The following is a 24,415-nucleotide window of genomic DNA, read 5'->3' on the forward strand; positions in this document are numbered from 1 at the left end:
CTACCTGCAAGCTGCGACCCACAGGTGATCTCGATAAGACGATAAGAAAGCGGATTTTCCGGAACGCGGGGCGCAATGACCACCCTGGTACGTCTTCGATCTGCGAGACGTCGTCACCTGAACTTCGCATCTCCCCAGTTATTTATATCGCAGCTTCCATTCATGTGAGGGCGGCGCCATGTCACTCCTACCGCTGCCGCCTTTTCTGACCCAGAAGCACGCATCTAATGGTACATGTTCCTTCAAAAACGGTGCTACCTCAACCTATACAGGCAATGATAGGTATCGTCTGCCGTTACTCATTACCAAGCAATTTCATATCCCGTCGTGGAGAAGCCCTTTCGTGCCACGCAGAGTCGGATGTAACAAAACCCAAACTCCTCGCTGAAGATGACCCCAACCGCCAGGAATTCATGACCGACGAATGCCAGAGGAGATATACCTACATTTTTTTTGACGTCTTTGACCGACATCCGCCAGGCTTAGTCGATCTAACGCTTACCGGATCGTCATCTGCTTCACCATGTCCGCCTTTACCGACGAAGTGCTGCTGCCAACACCGACGCCAGCCCCTGCCTTCTTCTCGAACACCTTCCAGAACTTCAAACTCTCATCGGCGGCTGTGGGCAACGATTAGCACTTGTCGTTACCGAACGAAAAGAAAAGAAAAAAGAGCTGCATGTTCATGACTCACCTGCAGTGGCAAGCATCTGTCCGTCGGGGCTGAGGCAGCTGTGCAGGACTCTGCTCTCGTGCGCAGGGATCTCCACGTTGCGGACCAGGGTAGGGTAGCTCCAGATGCTCAGAGAGTTGTCAGGGAAGCCACTGGAGCTGACAATCTCGCGGTAGTGAGGGCTCCAGCGAAGGCTAGTGACCTGTGAGCCGGTGTCGATGCTGTTGACACGAGCGCCCGAAGTAGAGTTCCAGAAGTGGATGTGACGATCATACGAGCCACCACCCGTTGCCAGAAGGTTCATGTTCCAGGGACACCAGGCGAGGGCCTTGACAGCGGCCTTGTGGTTGGTCTTGGTGAACTTGGGAACAGATAGGGAGCGAGCGTCCCAGATGGAGACAAGGTTGTCGTTGCCTCCAGTAGCAAGCTGGGCGCCGTCAGATCGCCATTCAAGGCCACAGACCTCGGAGGTGTGCGAAACCAGCTCTGCCACCTTGTGTTCCGCAATGCGGACGTCATGGTTGAAGACAAGTCCACTACGGGCACCGGTGGACAGAAGGTGCTTGTTCCAGCCCATGACGCCAACGCGAGTGTCGTGACCAAACATGCTGCGAACCTTCTGTGCCTCGGCGACGTCCCAGATCTGAACCTCGCCGGTGCCTAGGCCGACACCGACGTAAGCACCATCACCAGACCACTTGACACTGCTGACGTACGTGTCAGGGCTGGTCTCGAGGAGGCAGCTAACGCTTCCCTCGTCGGCAGACCAGACATAGACGTTGCGCTCCAGACCGATTGCAACCTGGTTGCCAGAGCTCCAGTCAAGCAGGTTGAGGTAGTAGTCGTCAATCAGGCCAGGAGCATCGAGAACACGCTCAGGCGCAGTAGCAACGCGTCGGCGAAACTGTGCCGAAGTGGAACTGGCAGGCTTCAAGGGACGGTTGTACTGCTGGCGAAGGTCTATGGGCTTAGAAGACTCGGGGGGTGCGGGCTTGAACTGAAGGATACGGGTGTTGAGGCTGACGCCGCAAGCGCTTGCGAGAGAGTCCTGGTAGGCTACTGTATTCGGAGAAGGCCGGGAGTAGGCAGCGGGCTCATCATCGTCGATATTCAGGCCTTCAAGGGCAGCAATAGCGTCCTCAGTGGCCGAGGAGAGGATGTTGGAGGCTTCGCTAGAGCTAACCTTGGAACGCTTGTCGGGACGGTCAAGCTTGCTGCTGCCGGCGTTGGAGATGGCAGAGCTGGCGCTACGGTTGGGGATGAATCGGTCGCCGCCATAATTGACAGTAGTCTTGGCCGTCTTTTGCCTGAGGGAACTCTTCTTGGACTTGGCGCTGGAGGGAGTCTTGGAGGTACCAACACTAGTCAGACTGAAGTCGGAGACGCCAAGCTCGAGAGCTCTGCGGGGAGTGGCGACACCTCTGGCAATATTGGACTTGGGCGAGTCGCGGTGGGACGACTTGGATGTGGTCGATCTGGCCAGGTGTGCGGTGAGATTGCTGCTGTAAGAAGACTTGCCAGGTGCGCGGTAGGCCTCGTTGCTCGACTGCTTCTCAGGGGTGAACGGGGAGGAGTTTAAGTTTACTGAAACGGAGGTGGCCGAATGCTGACGAGGGGAAGGGGTCAGAGGCATCCGTCCGCCAGCGGTACGGGAGGAGAAAAGACCCTTGTGGGATTTGATGGGTGTTGACACTGATGCAGTGGCCATTTTGAGGAACTTATGTGTCGGGTATTGCGGTAAAGCGACTTGTGAATCTCCGACGGATTGGTGCGTTGAAAGTGATAGAGGTTTTGAGAGCTCTGAAATCGAACGAGCTCCAAGAAACTCTAGCTAAAGGTTCCTGGATGTTTGAGTGTTATAATTGTTGCCGTTGTGTATTGCTCGATAGTCGAGGTAGTGTCGTCACAAGAAGTGCTCTAAGCCAAGGAGGGCGACCAAATGGCTGAAGACAGCGATAAGATCCAATAGGCTTGATTGTTCTTATGGATAGGTTGGTTTGATAGGACTTCCCAGCTTGAAGGCGTAGGAGAAAGCAGTCTGAGAAGAGCTGAGGATTGAGAGTGCAAGTGAAGAGGTTGGGTATGGAGGGAAGAAAGCTCGAAGCTGGACAGGAGCTCTCACATCTTTTATTTACTTTGCGCCCCACCAGCGTTGCGGCCGAGCAACGGCGCTTTGACCAGCTATATTCCCGCCTACCACTGCTGGGTACCTAAGTACCTAGATCGGTAGTTACCAAGGGTGTGCGGAGAGGCGCCGCAATTTCCATTAGTCACGTGGCTTTCTACTCAGCCGCTAACAAAATAGCCAATGAACGGAAGGGCCCCTCTTTCCGGACACACCGCTGCAGTTGCCACGACAGGACCCAGCTTGAGACTGCCTGGAGACAGAAGGCGGCCCGTGATTTCCTAATTAAGTCGCCTCGGATTGTCAATGCAGGAACAACAGGACCTCCACCATCCCCGTATGCAGCGACAACCCGTCTCGTTGTCGCCTTCTGCTATCGAAACTGCGTCCCGTGGAACAGTACCACCGTCGCACTCTCTTTTTCTCCCGACTTCCTCCGCCTTCATCTAACATTCCCTCCGCGCTCGGGTAGCCCGCAAGACGGAGACATCAGTTGTTCAGCGACCTCCGACGCGATTGAGATGACTTCTTAGCACCGCCGACTTTGCTGCCCATCATGGCCCAGCCCCAATCTTCGCCAGCAACACCTGTGGGTCTGCCTCAGTCACTTTTCGGAGGACCTGCCTCACAGGCCTTGACGACACCGAATCAAGCCTCTGCGACGCAACCGCATTTTCAGCCGACACCATCACCGGTAGACCAAGCACCGGGGTCAGCCACGTCGAGCAACAATACATATATCATGCCGAACTCGCCCATCAAGCACAGAGGCACCTTAGATGGATACCGACCAAGAGTAACGAGGACCCTAGGCCAGCGACCGGCATGTTTGGTTAACGCCTCAGTCACGTACTGCGGCAACAACCACATATATGCTTTCGGAGGCTTCGACCAATACACGGATGAAGTGTACAACCACGTCCTCAAACTGGACTTGGTCAGCCATCAGTGGAGTTTAGTGGATAACTACGGCGATATTCCCGGCGTACGGATGGGTAAGTTCTCCTCGGGCTGGCGTGCAGTGTCTCTCGTCGAGATCTAACACGAAGCCTAGGCCACACAGCTACGCTGTACCAGGGCGACAAGCTGCTCGTCTTCGGTGGCGAAAACGAGCACCGAACCTACCTATCCGATTTAATCATTTTCAACCTGAAGACAGCACATTGGACACAGCCCCAAGTCACAGGCCCAGTGCCGAAAGGTCGGGCGCGACACGCGGCAGTCCTACACGAAGACAAGCTTTTTATCGTGGGTGGGATCACTGGCCATGACAATTATGTTCTCGACGATATTTGCTATCTCGATCTGAAGACCTTCACTTGGTCACGATCTTGGCGTTTCGTAGGTCGGTTTGATCACTCAGCCTACATATCAGGAGATAGAGTATGGGTGTTTGGCGGGCTTTCCGAGGATATGGACAAAATCGGCGACCTTTGGTGGCTCGATCTCAAAGGTAGCCCTGCTTTCGAATCCGCACCCCAAGTCGGGATTTACGATCGTCAAGCAGGAGCCAGCCGAGCTGTTGGCTCGCCGCGGCAACCCTACTCCCTAGCACACCCGCCACCAGCTGTCGGTGCGTCTGGCTATGCCGCCAACTCCCGGACGCAGCAGGTGAACCCGCCATCATTTCAGCTCAAGACGTTTGCTCCCATGGCCCCAGGAACCATCTCGTCGTTGAAATTTGTATCCGGGCCCAATATACCTTCACAGGGGTCGGGTATACATTTTCATGTGTACTCTTCCGGCACGCTACTTGACTTCGTCACCCCAGCGGCGACGATCACTTCCAAGGAATGCTCTTTATCAGCTTTGGACCTGGCGACTCTCAGATGGCAGAAACTCGCTGAAGGCCGTGAGATATTCAAGCCAGGGTATCGCTGGCACTACTGCACAATGAATGAAGATGGCACAAAAGCTTGGCTGCTGGGCTGCCCAACTGATCCAGCCGCGTCGGATCTGGGGCCAAACGGTTTTGAAGAATACCTCAGGTGAGTAATGATAACGGACATACGCCGTACACGCACCTTCCTGACCATAATCTTTACAGCGACATTATGGAAATTGATTTACGTCGATATGGCTTTCTCGGGAACAATCTCTCCTTCGAGCCACGCATAGAGTCGAGGCCAACGACACGAGTAATCGACCAGCCGTCCAAGGGTCTTGGGGCCGACTTGGCCAAATTGTTCGACCAGCCTCCGGAGAGTGGCAGTGGTACTGATTTCGTCGTCACCGCCCTTGAGGGCGATTATGAAGACGACGACATGATGAGCCGAGCCGCCGATGCCTCTGCTGAGCAGAACTGGCTAGCGCCTGATGCTCCTACGTCTCAACCGATTCACGTACACAAGCTCATTCTTCAGGCACGCTGGCCGCATTTTGCCCGACTTTACAATTCCCAGATGGCAGAATTTCATACCAAGAAGATGCACATTCCTGAACCGTACACAGTGGTCAAAGCCTTCCTGTACTACTTGTATACAGACAGTATTCACGGAACATCTGTCAACGAGAGCGGGGCCACCACGGACTTATCAGATGTAGCCGGGCTGCTGGTCATGTCCAACATATACGGCATTCCTCACCTTCGGTTGCTGTGCGTGAACAGACTTTCCAAGGAGCTGGATGTCGATCACGCCTGTATTATTTGGCACTGCGCTGGGCTTGCAAACGAAGAATGGCTCCGAAAACGCGCGGCGCAGTTCTGCCTCACGCATTGGGGCCGCATCGTCCGGACGCAGGGCTTCCTCCGACTGCCACGGTCAGCGTTAGTTGAGCTATCTCAGGAAATCGACATGGAAGGCCGCGTGGTTGGTGGCGACGAACTGGAGTATGTCGGCGGGCTGGCAGGCTCACGTTTTGGCGACGGCTGTTCCATCGTCAGTCGGAAGGAGAGTGTTGGCAGTAACCACACACAGTTGCTCGACAGCGAAGCTGACGACGAAGATGGCATGGAGATGAGCTGAGCGTGTGCTCAACACGCATGACAACTATCAAGTGACACAATTGTCCCTTGCAACTACCACTGTACCCCTTTCTGGTTACCTTGCTAGGGAACAGAACTAGACATGCAGGGCTTCGTTGGTAAGGCATCCAGTCAGAACGAACTGCCAGTCGCACTGATACTATTTACTCTTTCACCTTATGATGGCGTATAAATGACGAAGACATGTCTTATGTGGATACTGCGGTAGTGAGATAGCTTATTGCATGGTTCGGGGTGTTGTTTTGTTACAGGTTTGGTCTTGTTACTCTGTTATTGCTGGGGTGGAGTGGAGTTTTGGTCTTAGAGTTGAACTGCGATATTCTACAAACACAACCAAAGAGGGACGTAGTTTCTCCTTCACATGACGGTTTAAGCTCAACCCATTCGTTCAATCTATATTTTCAAGTGGTTTTGGAGAGGCTCAGAAAAACAAATCGTAACTTTTCCCATACCGTGTCCGACTTTACGCCTGCAGACTAATGATCGTGCATGTTCATCAACAGAATATCCTGCGCGCAACCCCCCCAGCGTCTGAGAAGAGATATTCGTCTCAAGAAAAGGAAGAAGAAGAAGAGAAAGCAAAGGGCCACTCGAGGACCGCTATGGAAAACAACCGTATACTCTCAACTGTTTTTGGGTTTTTTGTTCATTGTCCAATCTCTCACAAAACCCTTTTCTGTCTTTTGCTTGATTTGCTGTGTTTTCCTGGGCAACATCCTGCATTTCCTCGGGGGTTGGGGACGTCCTTGCAACGCAAATCGACCTCACCAGCCACAACAATAGCAGGAAGGGTAAGAAAATATACCTCAGCGAGAGGCCGTCAACTATCAACAAAGAAAACTAGACCGGCAAGAAGCCAAACAAAGCTAGCCTCCTCATGGCCTCGTAGCCGTCTATTCTCGTTCTTCGTCGCCGAGGCTCGTATTAATCTAGAATGGAGTTTGTATCGTGGTCGGACAGTCGCAAAGGGTTACTGGTAAGTCTATGAGGGTATAAAAACGGAGGAGAGCAGACTCAGTCGACCTGATAATCGACTAAAGAGCCGTCCACGAAAGCAAAAACGCCGCGCCGTATGTCGCAGGTCAACTACGTCGTGACCAAGATATGTAGCCGCGGATCTGAGACCGAGTCCCGGGGGGGCTGCTAAAGGGGTTTCAATGACCATGGCAGTTTTTCTCCAAGGCCGCCCGCCACCTAAGGAGCTGATGAACTCAATGCGGCAAAATCGCCAAAGACAATGTTTCGTTACATCATTTGGTCTTCGCCAATACCAGGAAGGTTGGACATCGAATTCTCCATAAGGCCCGGCAAACTCGCGAGGTTGTTTAGCCCGGCGGCCAAGAACTTAAAATCGGGATTGCAAGGTGCAGAGTGTCCTTTATGCTGTTCTTCGGGGTCAGCCTCTTCATCTCGACAAGTCGGGCCAGGGGCCAAACTTACGTATTTGAGACCGTTAAGGTTCTTGTAGCGCTTGCCACACACGTCGCATGAGAACGGCTTCTCCTTCTCCATGCCCAGCGTACCGGGGTACGGCGTGCTGGTTTCGGGGTTGACAATTGAAAAAGTTCCGTCGCCATTCTCGTGCAGCTGTTGTGTTTGGTGGCCGTGCGTCTTGTGGTACCTGTTATTGAGTCATGGTTAGCAACACGTAACACATTTGCCGAGTCAATGGAAACTTACTTGAGGCCATTCTGATTCTTGTACGCCTTTTCGCAGCCGATGACTGGGCACTTGAAAGGCTTATGCTCCTCTGGAATCATCATTGCGCCAAATTTCTGGATCAAGGCCTTGTTGGCGGCACTGTTGGGTTGGCTAGGGTCAAAACCCATTCCAATGAGGTGTGCCTGAATCGCTCGTTGTTGGTTGGTGAGCGCGCCGCCAGGGCTAAACAGGTGCTTGCCAGGATCGTTGATGCAAAATTCGGAATTGGAGTTGGAGTTGCCAAAGCTCACGTCTCCAAAGTTGGAGCCGTTGAGTTCCATGTTGCCGCCCATGGGCATACCTGGTATGTCATCGTCCATGTCGTCCATGGACGTCATCTGCGAGTTTTGGAGGAACCCGTTGTTCGGCCGCTGCTGTTGTGGCGTTGATTGTTGGGTGGTAAGCGTGGGCGTGTTAACAGAGGATACCGTGGGGTTGTGCTGCAGGCCAAAGCTTGCGGCTGCAGGCGTTGGTGGCTGAGAAGTTCGTAAACCTTGAGTGAGACCCGAGGCGTTGACATGCAACTGGGGTCTTTGCTGTTGGCCAAACATTTGTCGAGTCTGAGACATCGTTCTCTGGCTGTCGTCCATCTCCATCGTGCTCAAGGCGTCGTCCATTTCCATGTCACCGACTGCATCCATTTCGTCCAGATGCGACATGTGTCCATGCTGTTGACCCGGCATATTCTGCTGGCCAAGCTGCATCCCAAGGCCGCCCATGCCGCCACCCAAGTTGGAGCCGGGACGATTCTGCTGACCGAGCTGCGACATTGAAGTGGTGTTCTGTTGCTGCGTCTGAGGCCTTGCGCTGCTGGCTCTGGAAGACGGCTGGGTGGGTATCGCGGCGAATTGAGAGGAGAAAGGCGCATTGCGCGCGGTGTTCGGACTGGGCTGGGTGTGCGATTCTTCGTAATGCTGCAGAAGATCGTGGAGATTAGGCAAGTTCAGGCCACAGCACGTGAAATCCTTCATGAAGCTTGCTTCGAGCTTGGGCAAGTAGGAACCGGAATGAAAGGACGGCGAGGCTTGGTGAGCGAACGGTGACGTGCCGGCCATGGCAATGCTAACAAAGTCAGTCAGGACGAGTTCTTGCGCAGACAGGGGCGACGAATGTCGCCGATTCGGCATGATGCGGCAGGTCGCCGCCGCGGGGTGCAGAGACCGTGGATCGAGGCCGGGGACAAAGGGAAACATACTCATCGCGAATGAAACTGCCAAATGACATTCCTCCCCAGCTTGCGCCGCCCATTAGGCTGCCTGCCAGGCTCTCTCGTCGTTGACGGTTGACATCGCGGTTAGGATTGGCCATGGAAATTGGCTTAGGACCAGCGCTGACAAAGGAGTCCTGACGACTCCGACCCATGGCCGAATCCATGGCTGGGCCAGTGGTCATGTCGATACTCTTGGTCGGAATAGGAGGAGGAAAGTCGAAGACGTCGTCAGGCAAGGCGAATGGATTTCTGTCGAAGCTAGATTTGGCGGGGGCTACGGAGGGGGAGGGGGATGAAGGGTCTCTCGTGCTGGTGGGTGTGGCAATGGTGATTGGCTTGGAGGTCCAGAGGCCTGCGCGGGAATCACGCACGTCGAAAGAATCGGTGGGCGTGAGGGGCTGAGGGGAGGGAGAGTTGGGGGTGAGTGAGACAGAATTGGAGGAGCCGGGCGAAGGAGACGCGAAGGCAGCGTTGTTGTCAGAAGCAGAAGACGCAGGTGCGGTGGTGGTGGTGGTGGAAGAGGAGGAGGCCGACGCACGATAACTAATATTATCGGCGCTGGCGAAGTCACTTCTGGGCGTGCGCCTGTCCTCGTTGTTGTGGGCGGCGGCGGCGGCAGTGGACCGGGTCGACGGGTCCCTTGGGTCCTCGGTACTTGTTGGGTTGAACCAGCGAAAGGCGCTCCTCATGTCAGCTGGAAGTAGCCGTTGTATTGGGTTAGGTAGGGGACCGTGGCACCCAGAACGTTTCTCGACCCTTTTTGTGGGTACTTATTAAATCGGGCCACTTGCTGCAGCTGTCGGATGCGCCCCGAAAAAGGAGATCGAGTCCGCGTCTCGACTAGCAATGCTGTTGCCGCAAAATGTCAAGTGAGAGACGAAGGAGAGAGAGAGAGAGAGAGAAAAAAAGAGGGGGGGGGGGGGGGGGGGGGGGGGCGGAGGGGTTCAGGAATTGTTGTGTGGTGCCGGCCCTTTGGGAGGTGTGGTTTTTCCCTTTCTTTCTCCGACCAGGGAATCTTGTCCAGGGTTACTCCTTTCCTAGGAGGGCCGTTGAAAATGGTAATATCGTCTCTCTCCAGAGAAGAGCTGGGTGAAAGTGGTGGTGGCAGAGTTCCAAAAACGACGATTCGCTGCGGAACTATATAGATGGTGGCGGCCAAAGCTGAAAATGAACAGTGGTGGTCCAAGTAAGTACCTTTGGGCCAGGCTGCTCTGAGTGGATGGTTCACAGTAGCTGTAGTCAACCAGGGAGGCGAATAAAGGTGGGCTGGGGGCCGACCGATGATGGGGTTTCCGGCGATGGCGCGTGGTATTGGTAATGCCTTGGAGAGTCGTGTCGAAGGCCGGAGGCGACTCGAATCAAGGGGGCGAACGGCAGTGGCTTGGGGTTCTTTGCTCGAATACGCAATGTCTTCGGTCTTTAGGGAAACGAGGATGGAACTCGACCTAAGCCCGACCGGCAGTGAACGTGGCAATGGTGATGCGATGACGGCTGGATGCTACCTATCTCTGGATGTTGCGATCGAAACTCTGTCCAGGGTTGCCCAAGACTCTTCTGGGGCGAAGTCGAAGAGTAACTTGGCGATCTTGGTGGTTTGGATCATCAGCGGGCGGCCGTTTGGTCAGTTGAGGTGGTCCAAGGGCACATATATATTGTTGAATGGTTGCTTGGGCGGTGTCGATGCTGTTTCTTGTGATCACAAGCTGTCGTCTTATAATCTGGACAAGGTTGTTGTGGTGGATGCTGTGAAACTAGTGTCGGTCCTGGTGCGAGCACGGCTGTGAATGCAGGTCTGGCAACTTGAAAAGACGTCGGTCCGTCGAGGACACCAAGGGTTCGGCGTGATATATGTTTGATTTGTGAAGGCCGGTTTTCTTTGGCAGTGGGCGAGGACAGGAGCAGCAGATGTTCAGAACTCGACTGGGAGGGGGAAGGGGTTATGAACAAGAAGTCGGAGACGGTCGGTATGGATGACGGATGGAGATGTGCATGCGTTGACTCGACTCAGTGACAATTCCAGGTTGTCCTGGTATCAGAGTCCAGGTACTTGGCCGGCCCAGTGCGGGCTCCAGTTGATCGGTCTATGGAACCGCCAGAGGAGGAGACGAGTGGGAGGAGGGTATCCGTAAGAAGGATAAGGCAGAGCCAGAGCTGAGAGCACGGAAGACGGTCCCTCGAGGTTCGAAAGCTCGGCCGATGTTGGGGGGGGGGGGGGGTAATGTTTCTAACGACGAGGGAGGGATGGTCACTGGTAACTATCTGGCTGGACTGCCGTAGCCATGCACAGCAAAAAGGCTATAGGAACGGGGGCCTTGTATTCCTTTTGACTTTTGGCATTCCTAGATCGAGGCAAGAGTTTGGTGCAATAATGGTCCAATAGCCTTTGGCGGCGCGTCTCCCTCTTGCCCTCCTCCAATCGAAACTGTACATGGATAGCAGGCTTGATCTCGACATCGGGCAAAGGCGAGGCAGGAAAGAGCCAAAAAACCACACGGGCCGGAGGCACACGGGCAATGGCACCACACAGACACACACCTGAACGGCCGATGACTGCAAGTGTGACTCCTCGACGACAAACGGTGGACGGCTGAGGCGAAGACGCTCCGAGGTGTCTGACCTTGCCTGGGTTGAGGTAAGGGCCGGGAACCTGGAAGACGGACAGTGAGTCGACAGATGAGAAGAAGTATACTGTTTGCCGTTTTGGATTGGGATAATGTGGTTGGTGGTTGGATTGAGACTGGAAGGGGCTACAGTAATACTACCCCTACCTGGATAACTAGCCAGGCAGGCACAGGCACGTAGGTTCACTACCTAGGTAGGTACCTAGGTATCTATGTGATCTAAGGTACCTTTAATGGTGATAGAGCCCAGTATGGGGTACTTGTCACCCTCGTTTGAACAACCTGGAAGCAGGTATCCGTACGTAGCGTGGAAAGTGCTCCTGCCCCGCACGAACGATGGAGGTGACGGCGACGATGGCAGGAAGAAGGAAGGCAGGTCGATGGCGGGTGCCAAATGGAAGAGAAGAGCACTGAGCAAGCAAGTACGCATCGGGAGAAGGCCTTGCCGACGAATGGCATGGCAGGAGAACCTAGAGGTACCTAAGGCAAGACAACGGCAACGGCAACGGCAAGGGGAAAGATACCTACCTACCTCTTCTTTCTCTTCCGGCGAGGGTGTGCACGATCCACCAAAGAAGGAACGACGAGAATAAAAAGCAAGAACTTGTGCGTATGTGTGTGTGTTGACTGTCAGCTCGCTGGCGCTAAATTCAGAGCCACGAGGAGAGTCGAAGATGGAGAGAGGGGGAGGGGACGGCCAGGGCAGACAAAGAAACCAGGAAGGCTGGAAAGAAGCGGCAGCTAAGTCAAGACGAGGACCTGCCTGCACGCAGACGCATCGACTTCGCATTTGCATCAACCCCAGGCGGATACGGTACGAAACGTATTAGCGGATGGATGTCCGCTCTTTCGATGTACAACCATAGCAACAACAGCTTCCAATCATGCCTCCTATGCCTTTTTGGCCCCCTTAACTGCTATCATTCCCCCTCCCCTCTCTCCCTTTCTCTCTTCTTTCTCTATGGCACTGTCTCTGTCTCTGTCTCCATCCCCTTCTTACTCATTCTGTCCTTCTCGTCCAACCATTCCTGGACCTGCTTCTTGCCACACACCCACCAGCGACAACCCCTACCAAGTACCGGCACTATCCCTGGCGGCCCCCAATACAGGTCCCTGAACTCCCCCTTTCGACTCTCCGGGCAAACCCTCTCCGGGTCTACGATGTACCTAAGAATACGCCCACAGTGTGTCACAGCAGGCCGTCTTGGCGCAACGACTTACACGCTTATGGTCAAACACCATTTTATCTACTGTCTACATCATGTTTTCGCCGTTCCCCTTACCATTTATAACACAGCATGATTCTTCAGGCAGAGATATAGTGAGAGTGTGAGAGAGTGACACAGAGAGAGAGAGAGAGAGAGAGAGAGAGAGAAGTACAGCGCCTTCAAGGGCATCGCAAAGGAGAGGCCTCGACTGCCCGTGCATATCGTGTTAGAGACGGCCGTCTCGAGCAGAGCAGAGAGGACGGAGCAGTATCCAAACCGTTACGTGATCGACCCAGTCTCTTGGAGACCTGGAATCCTTGGGATCCTGGAATCCCCCGACATGGTCATGGTTTCTGAAAGAATGGAGCCCGTTCAAGTCCGTCGACCTACCACACCCACGTCAGGTTGCAATCCATCACCTACATGCGACAAATACGTACTTGGAACCAGAGAACCATTTCATCATCTCTCGTCTCCAAAACTGCCAATTTGTGGATAGGCACGATCCAGATTGCCAATCACGGAAAAGCGAGCCCGTCGCTGTTCGCACAGAACCGGCCTCAGTGAGACGGTCGGCTGGTGAACTGCCTCAAAGCCGATCACCGACTTGCCATGACGAACAAGACGTCACTACGCGCAACTCAATCGCCAGGGTCAATCATCCGATCATCGACGATGTCCCGAGCATCAGTGATACGTCGAAAAACGTTTCTCCAGTTTCTTTTCAACTTGTCCACAACCAGATTGGTGGGCGAAGGGCGAAGAGGCCAATGTCATATCCATATCTTCATTCACTTCAAACTCTGGGAAGTCTCGGCTGGTAACGACGTCGCAGAGAAAAATCAACGTTAGCGAACTACGAGTACTTGTAGTCCAGTGTTTTTTTTTGTTTTTTTTTTTGCAGCGGTGGATCCTACGGCACCGACGGATGAATACACATGCCACGAGATGACTGGACAAGGCTGCCGCACAACCGCTTGCAACCTGCCTGCTATCCTTGACTCATAACTAGACATCTAGTGTCGGGAGCAGGCCTGTTTGACCACCCCATGCTCCATGCCAAAGCCTTTGGCACACGTTTCCTGCCATCCGTCCTCGGTGATTAACCGCCATCGACAACAAAGACAAGAAGCGGCAGAGAATACGGTACAATGAAGAGGCTTCCTAACGCGACAAAGAGGTACAAAACTACGCAGAGATCAAGGTACCCCGGGGCCCCAATACCACGATAAGTCCCGAGGCAGTATTCGCGCAAAGCCTTATAGATCCTAAGTGGCACCCGCACTCAACCACTGACTGCCTCGGTGCACCTCGCCCATGGAAGAAACGCTCCGAGCCAGACCGGCTTCTTACGCGCAGATGATGAGGGTTGAGGAGGGATGAGTTGGACATGTCAGCAGTATTCCCCCATGAATTTTATGGGAACATCGGAGAAGGATGTGGCAGAAACACGGTCTCTGCAGCCTGTGTGCCTGCAGGAGGGCAGGCGGTCTAACCCTGGTGTGTGTGTGTGTGTGTGTGTGTGTCTCCGGGTTCTGGACTGGCTTTTGCCTTGTCTTGCCCTCGACCTTACCTCATGGTGGAGGCAACGGAACGCTGGGAAGACGGTACAGCGAATACCTGCAGAAGTGGAACAGAAGCAACCACTCCGACCACCGACGCCGATCCACTTCGAGCCTGACAAATGGCAGTTTCGACAAAGGCACCCCCAAAAACGCAGCCAAGCCCACCGCCGGGATGCCAGGTCTGGGTTAGTCGCTACGATACCCTTGCTAGCAGTTGCAACTAAAACGAGCCTAACACTCGCCGTGCGCACCCTGTTCCCTTTCCCAGCGTTCGCTCCCGCTCCGGATGATTCACCGTCGCACGCGAGACATTTGACACTTTACTGCTCAGGGACATGGGCGCCCGCCCAGCCTTGGGTTGGATTGGACATCGTAGAAGCTGTGGCAACTTGGGGCAATTGACCTGTACATTGTACGCTACCACACTTGAACACCGCCAAAAAGCCGAGTCCCAATCTCGTCGACATTTCAGACTTGTCTCAGGGCATAGGACTGTTAAAAGCGAGCCACTCTCGTCACCGTTCCCGCTTGAAAGGAAAGGCGGTGTGGAACGCGTCCCACGGACACCTTACCTACAACGGTAGACGGCGACCTACGATCTACACTGCTAGCACAGCATCTTCTGTATGGATACGCATACTCCCTGGTCTGACAGACAGGGTGCAGAGTCCCCCGGGCTCGTTGCTTCAAAAAGACCGAGGTATTTTCAGTTCGCCTGCAGGATAGACGAGCTCGAGATCAAAGAAGCTACAGACAAGTTGGAAGGAGATCTACTCTATCCTGCAGCCGCTGGAGGCGAGAAAGGGCAAACGAGAAACCCCCAACCACCGTGTTGGATCACCCGTCGCACCGTTGACAAACGATCCTCGTTCCTGGCGCATCATTTCCTCGCCTGCCGACCTTCGCTAGGACCTACCGACAACTTTGATCTCAAACAAACGAAGCTAAGGGTGGCAAGGCGTCGACCTTCCTGTCATGTAGTAATCATGTTATGTACGCTTAACCTCTATGGGCCCTAACTAAAGGGCTGATTCCTGTCATGTCGACTTTCCAAGTCTACAAACATGTTTACTCATCAAGGAGCGTGGTGGTGCAGGGCAGTGGGCCAAAGTTGTTGTAGATCCTCAGGGGATTGATTCGCTTGTCGCCTGCTGCCAGATGAGGAACAACATGGGCCCTCAACTGTCGTGCCTGCAGGATACCGGATCTATCATCTCTGTGCGATCTCAAGTGTGTGTGCCCTACGACCCCAAACCCATTCACTACAGTGCGCTTCCGCTCATTCTGCCCGCTCCCGCAACATGACGCCTGCTCCGTCGTTTATCGCGCGCCGCATGTGATGGCCAAAGTTCAAAAACAAGTTGGTCGAAGGCTCCTTGATTTGTTCCGTCTAACCCGGCTCCTTCCGTTGCGGCAAGAACGCCTCGAGACTTCCAGCATTACCTTTGTCCGCGTGGCTACCAAGACATGAATGCCACCGTCGCTTGCCCACACGCCACGCCACGCCACGCCCCGCAATTGTTGGTAGGGTACGGATACTCAGGGCACGGTATCCATACTGGTATACTAGGTAGGTGTTACGGAGTCCCGAGCCCTCCTCATGTTGCACCACCCGGCCGAGATCGCGGAGACGGCAATGGTAACGTCAGCGTTTGCCCATCGTTCGGCCGTTCATTGACTCAAGATGACACGGACAGGAACGGCAGCGGGGTTCCGCTTGAAATGCCGCAATATCAATGCTGCTTGTTGGACTATCCATCACTCTCACCAGCCAGCCAGCCCAACTGTGGGTACCACATGCGAGATGATATTTTACCTCTCAGCTAAGAGATTGTTAGAGAGTACCTGTACTCTGTACATGGAGGCGGATCCCTTGCATTGTTATTGCTCTTGAGCCTTGTAACCCTTAGACTTCCTGGCAGCAGTTTCCCTGCACTTGAATCCTCCATCACCAAGCTTCAGCGTTTGCACGTCGCTTGGGAGCCCCAGCTCGGACATGAACGGTCCGTAGTCACCGAAAACACTGCATTCGCACGACACTCTCCAATTCAACGGATGCCAAGACTCACTGACAATGATCACACGGAAGCCGCGGGTCGACACTCGCTTTGAACTCCGATTGTCTTTGGTTTCAATTCTCTTCCCCAATCATTCTCGGCTGTCGCCGGCGGATAAGCATGGAACGAATCTCTTTCCACCTCGGGATTTGAGCAGATTAGTGCAGTTGTTGGCACGCACCAAACCCAGGGCGAATGGGTCGGTACGTAACATCGTCAACGCCGGGTTGGCTCCGAGCAAATGACTCGGCGCCAACCGATTTGAGAGCTTCGGACCGGGTTCACCCAGGATCGAGCCTCGAGGTGTATTGGACAGAGGGCTCTGCTCAACTCGGTCCAATAGGTAATAGCGTAGGTAGTGTAAGACAGAGCATGACCCACTACCGGCCTACATGCAACACCTCGAGGGTGCATAAAAGGCATGAATCAGACACTGAGACGCCTAGACCCGAGGACCAGCAGTTCGGGCGAAGGTACGAATGAAGAAGCGTTGTTGTTGAGGGGCAAGGCAAGCTTTGAGAGGCGCACGAAACAACCACGCCTGTTTCCACGGGCGACTTTTTGAGGGAAACCGGCCTCGGAAGGGTTGCTAGTTGAAAATTATCGAGGTCTGCAAGCGTACACACAATCACTAATGGCAGTCGGTAAGGGGGGGCTCGCTCGGTCCTCGTTGGGCTGAGGCCAAACGTGGCAGAGCGGGAGCGCAGACTAGAGTACCCCTGACTCTAGCAGGGATCATGGAAAGATTCTAGAAGACGGACTGGGCTGAAGTGAAGAATGAGGCGCACGTCGGAGCCCTTCACCTAGTCAAAACTTTTCATGGGGGACCTGGACCTGAACCGTCATGTCGATTGCCATTCGCAATCACACGCGGCCTGCGTGATAGTACCACGAAGCGAGACATTATCCAACCGGCGGTGAGGGTTACGGGGCATAGCTGTATTTCCGTATGCAATGCATAATGATGGCGAAGACCCTGGATTCGGAGGGGTGGCTGTGGGTTGCGATGGTCGGCGGTCATGACTTGGACCCTGAGCATCTAGAAGCTCTGAAACGCAATGGCATTCGAAACCCAACGAGAGTTGGCCTGCGGTAGAGAACTTTCCTGTTCAGGCACCAACGAGCGCACACGCACCATTACTATATTGAAGAGCTTGGGTTTGGGTGGTTTTGATGCTCTGTTTTGTGTCTTTCAGAGGCGGTGATGACACAATCCCGTTGACCGCCTTCAGATACGATGATGCTGCGTTTACTCTCAGTCGAGTATTTGCACAACGCAGTCAGTGGCAGGCATCTCCAAGCGCAATTCGTAGCCTCCCCCCGTAATTGACGCCGAAAACGGCGGGGTAAGACTTCGTCTCCTTATTGTAATCTGCCATGGCTGGGTCAGGGAATACCGACCCATGTCAGCGTGTGGCTGGAAATTTTCTGCAGTTGTTGCAATCTCCATCAGACATAGCCGAATCCGGGATCTTTGCTACTTGGTCTTAATGCATCAGCCCCGCAGGGTTCAAAGAGATTCGGTAATGCTTTCTTCCTGGTACAAAAAGACATGCCAGGTGCAGTACGACAATTAGCCGGCCGGTACTCGGACCACATTCCAGTTCCAGGTCCTATCGACATAACACAACTGTCGCGAAATCCTTCGGCGCTCGAATCAGAGCAAGGAGGACGCAGGGCCAGAGAGACCTGTGTGTTATCAGAAGGGTATAGCGCCGGCCCGGACGAGGACGTCAAGCCATTCCCATCCTCACCAATTGCTCCCGACGAACAGGCTTCTAGAAGGGCCACAGGGAGGTGCGGGTGACACGCCGCGCCGGGCAACGCGGCTTCGGACGCGGTCGGTGAAGGGGGGCCGTTCGCTGTGCACGGAGGGAGCTTCTCCTCAGCGGCACGTGGATTATTGGCCACTTGGGGAGACAACGCCTTCAACCTTCTCCCTTCGTTTAGCGTCATGGCCGAAAGCGAAGTCGGGGTCTCTCGGTCACCAAGAACTGTGGGCGTTCGTCGGCGATCTTGGAGTTCCCCATTTGTACAGATTTGGTAACCGATACGCGAATGTCATCAGCGCTGCTCGAAAATTTAGGGAGGGCGCGCAGGTTTTCGGTGTTTGAAGCCCCCTTTGGAATTACATAACCAGCTGGGTTGTGCGAGCAAACGGCGAAAATAGGAACGGGGACGCCAGAGTGGTCAGACTGCTACCATCTTGGTGTGGTGAGAGCACGATGCCTCGTCCGTTGTGTGGCTTGGGGCAACGGCTTAGCCAATCAGAGCCGGCTAGTTTCCACTCTCTACTCGGCTTACTCAGACACAGCGGAAATTTCTCGGTATTTGCTTGGAGAGCCTCGCAGTTCGCTGAACCTGCCAAAGGTCGCTGAATAGCCGCTGAAAGACCGCTAAGGCGTGCCGCGAGACGCTGAGTGAGAGGACTGCGGCACGGCAAAGACCGGGCAGCAAAGGTCAATTACATCATGCCGTAACGACGACCTCATGGCACGATTCTGGGTCCCTTTGCGGACTTTTTTCGCCTACGCCGCATTCCGCCCACCAGGTTTTCAATCGCCGTTCGGCGCCTTTCGCTGTCATCGGCTCTGTTGATCCCATTCCATTTGGATATAAGGCCATTGACACTCGGTTCCAGTCTCGGCATCCTCATCAACAATTCCATATCTACAAGATACCCTACATCAAGCCAGCAGCAGTCTTCCGACTTGCGTAAACCACCGAGAGCACCAACTGCGACAAGGTACATCTCATTTATACCCATTTTAGCCTCGAATCCCGATCCGTCATCGATCCGTCACCGAGCACATCGTACGACATCATCAATCCCCACGGCCGACAGTCCAAATCCCGACCAACAACACAAACACAAGGCTGCGCACACAAACCGGCTCTTCTGCAGCTTCACATATCTCATCTTTTATTACCTCGCGCCCTTTCCTCCATCTTTTCTCAATAGGCAGAATCGCAACCGTTCCATCGGCTCGATCTCTTGCACCCTTCAAACCACACATCGAACTCCATACAAAACCACAGCCATGAAGATTCTCAGCAAGGAAGAGGAGGCCGAGCATTACAGCGTCGTTGTCAAGGCCGGTCTCATCGGCGGCACCGCTGGTCTCGGCGTCGGTCTTGGGGGCGTTCTTCTCGCGAGCAAGCGCTATCCGGCATTCCGCCAACTCACGCTACCCTTCCGCTCCTTCCTCGTCACCTCGTCAGCGACCTTTGGCGCCATCGTCCACGCTGACCGCGAATCAATCCGCTACGGCAAGGAGAAGGATCCCATGTATGGCTACCAGGACGCGACAGCGCGCGCAATCGCCGAGGCCAGGGCCAACGAGACGACGTTGCAGAAGTTCAAGGAGTGGGGTCGTGATAACCGTTACTCCATAGTCTTCGCCTCGTGGCTCGCCTCCATGGGCGGTGCCCTGGCCATGGTTGGCCGCGACAAGTATCTCACTGGCTCCCAGAAGCTTGTCCAAGCCCGTGTCTACGCCCAGGGCCTCGCTGTCGCCATGCTTGTCATCACCGCTGCCTTTGAGATGAATGACGCCAAGAAGGGCACTGGCCGTTGGGAGACGGTTATGATCATCGACCCTGATGACCCGGAGCACAAGCACCTCATCGAGAAGAAGATTCACAAGGAAGATTACGAAGGCCAAGACCTGTGGAAGGGTAAGTTGCGCCTCCCCCGCCCGGGTGGATGCAGCCAGTCCATTTTCCTCTAGTGAATAACGTGTGGACTGACTCAACATCAACAGACATGGTCGCCGCCGAGGAGCGTCGCATCGCCGCCCGCAAGGCCGCCGAGCACAAGTAAACGCACCAACCCACGCTTTAATACTACATCTATAGAAACCCCCAACACCTCACTTCACCGGGTCCTGTACGATTTGCAAGCTACATCCTATTTTTGCATCATTTCCTATGTTCTCGAGCAGCAAGAGGGTCTCGACGAAGAAGAAAAAGCATGCCTCTCCTCCCGGGAGTTGGAGCAGAGCGAGTGGCGGTTGGCTGGCTGCATTATCGGCGTTTTTCGTGAAGGGTGTTTTTTTTTTCCCTCGAAAGAGGGAGAGAGGGTTGGATGAAACCCATCCCAGCCATGTTCTGACAGTTCAAGGCTATATGAGTGTATGGAGGAGGCAAGCGAAGAATGAGTGTTTTGTTGTTTGAATGGGCCGATTAACTCAACTCTTCTTGACTTCTTTAATCTACCATGGTCGAGTCTGGACGAACCGATGAATACAACTGTTTAATTTCAAGAAAACAACATCTATTTCTTGCACCCGTTGTTGAGCGGACGCGTTCTTTGCCGGGCACTTGAGCGTGTACGGCCAACGACTGTCGTCCCGGCGACCCGGTCCGTATTACGCGGCTGGCTTCCATCCCTCCAGTACATGTTGAGCTGTTCCCGTTTGGCCCGCGAGTGACTTCGGTTCCGATTACGGACTGGCACACGTGCATACCTCGTCATCCTTGGCTCACGACGATCCCACGATATGTCACTCCGCGATCCTTGGCAGACACACCACATACCCTCCTCTACCCCTCCCCCCTAATCTCCAATCCAAACCTCTCAGTTGACTCCAGCTTTTACTCCAAGTCTCGGATGGGAGAACTGCACGCAATCGAAAACCCGACCGATCACCTAGGCTGCCCCTCTTTCCCCCTTGCCCAGTGACGTACGTCGCCCGATTCAATCCATACAGGCACATGGGGACATCTTGATACACGAGTCAGTCCCAAAAAAAAACTGTCGATCCGGCTCGGTAGAGATAGCGATCCCTTGTTAACTCTTGCGAGATCTAGAAGTCAGGGAATCAGTCGTGTCGCACAAAAGGTGCCATGTCACACTAAATGAACAATTGCTGGGGCAGGTTCAAAAGGTACTATATTCAAGAGGGAGAAATAAGATACATGCTTGCCTGCCTGCCTGCCTGCCTGTCTCTGCCATCCACCGGGGTTTTATGAAGCCGTTCCGTCATCAAGCATAAATACTGTAGCTGAGAAGATTGGGGTGTGTTATTTGAACGACGAAAGTTGAACAGATTTAAAATGAATAAATAAAAGGGTCACGATATGACAGACAAGATAATAAGAAGCAATAACAACGGAAGGATAAGCCTCAAACCTCGATGGTGAAGTGGCTAATTTGGGAATAATATGAATGCACGGCCAACTCCAACATCCAAACATCGCCAAACACCTCGCTGCCGTCGAAGCCGCCGATCACGAACAGACGACTGTCATACAGCACGGTGCCATGATAGCCACGGCCGCTGGGCGGCAGGCCATAGACACGCCGGCGATCCCAGGTCATGGTGACGAGGTTCAGCAAGAGCACATCATTGGAGTATTCGTTGCCATCATGGCCACCAATGACGAAGAGATAGGAGCCCACGAGGGTAGCTGTGTGAGACAGGCGGCGGAAAGTCTGCGGGATGGAGACGGCCTTCCATGTATGGGCGTCAACATCGTAGACCCACACGTCGTTGAAGCACTCGCCGCCATCGGAGCCACCAAAGATGATAAGCTTGCTGCCTACCATATTGGCAGTGTGGTAGCCGCGGGGTTTCGGGCGAGTTTCCCGGACCCCAGGAGGCGGGGCCCTCTCTGGCCCAGAGATAAGCTTCCATGACATCTTGTTCATGTCGCTGACGTCGAGTCTCCAGACGTCGTTGAGAGCACGCACACCATCGCCGCCTCCAAAGATATAGATGCCATTCTTGTAGAGGCAGGCCGTGTGGGCGCGGCGTTTCGAAGGGACACGTTCGCTCGTAATCTTGGGCCGGTGCCAGCGAAAATTCGTCGTGTCGAGGACGTATATGTCGTTGTAGTAGGCGGGGCCATCACCACCGCCAAATATGACAAGTTTCTTACCGACAGCGGTGCAAGTCATCGCCCGCAGCGGCACAGGGGTCTCGCCTGTGACGTGCGGTACAGACCAGTAAAAAGCGTCGGCATCAAAGACGTAGAGCTCGCTGAAACAGGCACGCGAGTCGCAACCCCCGAACACGAAGATGTTGGACCCAACCAGCGTCGTTGTATGAGCGCGAAGTGATGTGTGAGGCGCACCTGAGACGGGCGCGCGGGACCAGTACATGCCCGACGAAGGAGCTGAGGGTACATCCGGCGCCGTCTTGGGGTCCTGAAGAGGTGGAAAGAGGGTGTGCTGGCCCTTGGGTGCAGACCGGGAAGAAGAGGTCGTGGTGGAAAGCTGGCGTGTTGAGGAAGATGAGAGGGGGAGTGAATGCTTGCCGGCTATGGCGGACGTGGAGCGCATGGCAACTGGGCGACGGCCATCACGGTCGGATCCAGGGCCGCCGGTGGACTCGGAACCATCGTTACTGTTCAAGGTCACGGCATCACCGGTAGTGTTGTTGGGTCGGAAGGAAGAAGGCGGCGGCGGCGGCGGCGGCGGCTTGGGGGTGTTGGCGCTCGTCGGGGTAGTACGGGGAGGTGGATGTGCCGCCTGTGCTTGTGAGGCGGATTGCGAACGCTGACGGATGGAGAGGTCGGAGGTTTTGCGGCGGCGATCCTGGCTCTTGGATGCGAGGTGACCGGGAGTGTGGGAGCGGGAGACGGGGCCGCCGGGGGCGGAGGGGACGCGGCGGTGATCGAGGTCACGGTCGCTGAAGTCCTCGAGATCGTCGGGGCCGGCAAGGGGCGGCGGAGGTGAGGGGCGAGGCGGATCACTGGGCGAGGGGCCAGAGATCTTTTGGGAGCGGATGACCTTGGGCTTGAGGGGGGACCGGGGGATTTTGTCCGAGGACCTGACCGAATCAGCCATAGTTCGGCGGGGGAATGGTCATTGCCCCCCTCTCGCGAGGATGTGGATGAGTGCCCGGGGGTTGATCTTGGGAAGCGGCTGCGGCTGAGATGACGCGAGAGGGACAGAGAGCGACAGAGAGGTCAGAGAGGGAGGGATTGGTATTGGGACTGGCGGCCAGTCGCTCAGGCAAGGTCGTCTTGAGAGCCGTGGTTCGGGTGGCGGGGCGGGCGTTGGGAAGTTGGGCGTGAGTCGTGAAATGCTTTGTTTACGCGACGAGGTTGCAGCGCAGTCAGGATGACTCGAGGGATCGTTGTTTGTCGTGGTGCAGGTGGTTTGTAGGTTGGTTGGTTGCAGAATGCTGGCGAATTGGGGGCTCGGGCTCCCAGTCCAGCCGCAAAAAGAGAGCCCACTTTCGACGTTCCCTCTTGGTCTCGGTCGCGGGGACCCGGATCCCAGCTCAGGCCTGACGCTCTTGTCGCTGGTGGGTACGGTGCGTCCGGGTAAGGCAAGCTGGCATGTCGGTGACAGGGCCCTGTTAGTGCGGGAGCCCTGGAAAGCACCTGTGTTCACTCCCTTATTATGCCATGTATCTACCTACTTTGCTGGAGCACCTCGCCGCCCCCTTGTACGAGATTGGCTGGCCAGTCCTTTTTGTCCTTAACTATCGTGCTTGCGTCCCCAGGTACCAAGGCAACTGCAACCCGCTAGCCCACGTATCACAAGTCTCGCTGTGGTCTGTGGGGACCATCCTCCGCCGCAGCCGAGCACGGTCCACCGCCGGCCCCTGCATTGGCATTTCTGGGCTGCTGTGCTTCTCGAGTCTGTCTAGGTACCTACCACCTGTGCGCGCCTCTCCGCTCGCTGTCCCGACTCCCGAGCTGTTGTTAGGGTGTGATTGGCTACGATTGGCCACTGACATTGGCTTGTCACCGGTGAATGATTTGATCTGCTTACAACTTTGCATGTCTGTTTCCGGACTGTCGGTGTCCAAAGTCACGTCATGAATGTGAGGGCCACGTCTTTGTGTGCTACTCCATCCTAATACAATATCTTGACACGGCGATCCTAAACAATGTGTCTGTGTGTGGGTGTGGGTGTGGGTGTGGGTGTGCATGTGTATGGATCGGACGTCGAATTCAATCTTGATAACCATGAACGCAACCCCCTCCGCCTCGGTTGATGTAGGGGGTCTTGATCTCTGGAATGCTCGGGGCTGCTCCACGATGTTTTCTGCCGGTCTATCCCGGAGACGTGGTTCCGAGCATACTCTGAGCAAGCCAAGAGGCGAGCTGTTCTCAGCAAGATGGCGGAAGGCTCCGGTCCCTTCCGTCCTTCCATGGGGACTTCTGAAATATGCTTGTGGGCATTTTGCACGATGAAAACATGAGATGCTGTTGGATCCCGTGAGTCTGCGAACTGTAGTTATCGCTTGTCGGCGGTCACATTGACCAGAGTGAGCACTAAAGCGAGGCTCTGACGCCAATTGACCCGGAC

The 24,415-nt window shown here is 54.7% G+C and overlaps 9 protein-coding genes across 9 annotated transcripts; 5 read left to right on the top strand and 4 right to left on the bottom strand.

Annotated features, from left to right (window-relative positions):
• Positions 1–58: 58 nt before the first annotated feature.
• CDEST_12189 (Putative WD40/YVTN repeat-like-containing domain superfamily) lies at positions 59–2,787 on the bottom strand. Its single transcript, XM_062928345.1, has 2 exons — positions 695–2,787; positions 59–620 (listed from the first exon to the last, which is right to left on the bottom strand). The coding sequence occupies exons 1-2, from the start codon at positions 2,379–2,381 to the stop codon at positions 499–501; spliced, it is 1,809 nt and encodes a 602-aa protein (XP_062784396.1). The 5' UTR covers positions 2,382–2,787; the 3' UTR covers positions 59–498.
• CDEST_12190 (uncharacterized protein) lies at positions 117–496 on the top strand. The gene has a single exon (XM_062928346.1). The coding sequence runs from the start codon at positions 179–181 to the stop codon at positions 386–388; it is 210 nt and encodes a 69-aa protein (XP_062784397.1). The 5' UTR covers positions 117–178; the 3' UTR covers positions 389–496.
• Positions 2,384–6,062, top strand: CDEST_12191 (Putative BTB/POZ domain, kelch-type beta propeller). The gene is made up of 3 exons (XM_062928347.1): positions 2,384–3,793; positions 3,853–4,786; positions 4,846–6,062. Exons 1-3 carry the CDS (start codon positions 3,355–3,357, stop codon positions 5,762–5,764), a joined length of 2,292 nt encoding a protein of 763 aa, XP_062784398.1. The 5' UTR covers positions 2,384–3,354; the 3' UTR covers positions 5,765–6,062.
• Position 6,063: 1 nt separating this feature from the next.
• CDEST_12192 (Putative Zinc finger C2H2-type) lies at positions 6,064–10,971 on the bottom strand. The gene is made up of 4 exons (XM_062928348.1): positions 8,681–10,971; positions 7,465–8,547; positions 7,225–7,405; positions 6,064–7,167 (listed from the first exon to the last, which is right to left on the bottom strand). The coding sequence occupies exons 1-4, from the start codon at positions 9,382–9,384 to the stop codon at positions 7,030–7,032; spliced, it is 2,106 nt and encodes a 701-aa protein (XP_062784399.1). The 5' UTR covers positions 9,385–10,971; the 3' UTR covers positions 6,064–7,029.
• A 1,197-nt stretch (positions 10,972–12,168) lies between these two features.
• On the top strand, positions 12,169–12,623 carry CDEST_12193 (uncharacterized protein; the record flags this gene model as incomplete). Its single annotated transcript, XM_062928349.1, has 1 exon — positions 12,169–12,623. One exon carries the CDS (start codon positions 12,169–12,171, stop codon positions 12,616–12,618), a length of 450 nt encoding a protein of 149 aa, XP_062784400.1. The 3' UTR covers positions 12,619–12,623.
• A 1-nt stretch (position 12,624) lies between these two features.
• CDEST_12194 (uncharacterized protein) lies at positions 12,625–13,968 on the bottom strand. The gene has a single exon (XM_062928350.1). It carries the CDS (start codon positions 13,914–13,916, stop codon positions 13,713–13,715), a length of 204 nt encoding a protein of 67 aa, XP_062784401.1. The 5' UTR covers positions 13,917–13,968; the 3' UTR covers positions 12,625–13,712.
• A 4,732-nt stretch (positions 13,969–18,700) lies between these two features.
• On the top strand, positions 18,701–20,421 carry CDEST_12195 (Putative hypoxia induced protein). Its single transcript, XM_062928351.1, has 2 exons — positions 18,701–19,824; positions 19,911–20,421. The coding sequence occupies exons 1-2, from the start codon at positions 19,188–19,190 to the stop codon at positions 19,967–19,969; spliced, it is 696 nt and encodes a 231-aa protein (XP_062784402.1). The 5' UTR covers positions 18,701–19,187; the 3' UTR covers positions 19,970–20,421.
• On the top strand, positions 19,988–20,419 carry CDEST_12196 (uncharacterized protein). Its single transcript, XM_062928352.1, has one exon. It carries the CDS (start codon positions 20,077–20,079, stop codon positions 20,320–20,322), a length of 246 nt encoding a protein of 81 aa, XP_062784403.1. The 5' UTR covers positions 19,988–20,076; the 3' UTR covers positions 20,323–20,419.
• Positions 20,422–20,945: 524 nt separating the features above from the next.
• Positions 20,946–23,402, bottom strand: CDEST_12197 (Putative galactose oxidase/kelch, beta-propeller, kelch-type beta propeller). Its single transcript, XM_062928353.1, has one exon. It carries the CDS (start codon positions 22,937–22,939, stop codon positions 21,275–21,277), a length of 1,665 nt encoding a protein of 554 aa, XP_062784404.1. The 5' UTR covers positions 22,940–23,402; the 3' UTR covers positions 20,946–21,274.
• Between the last annotated feature and the right edge of the window lie 1,013 nt (positions 23,403–24,415).

The sequence above is a fragment of the Colletotrichum destructivum genome, chromosome 8, assembly GCF_034447905.1.
Source record: "Colletotrichum destructivum chromosome 8, complete sequence".
NCBI classification, from domain to species: Eukaryota; Fungi; Ascomycota; class Sordariomycetes; order Glomerellales; family Glomerellaceae; genus Colletotrichum; species Colletotrichum destructivum.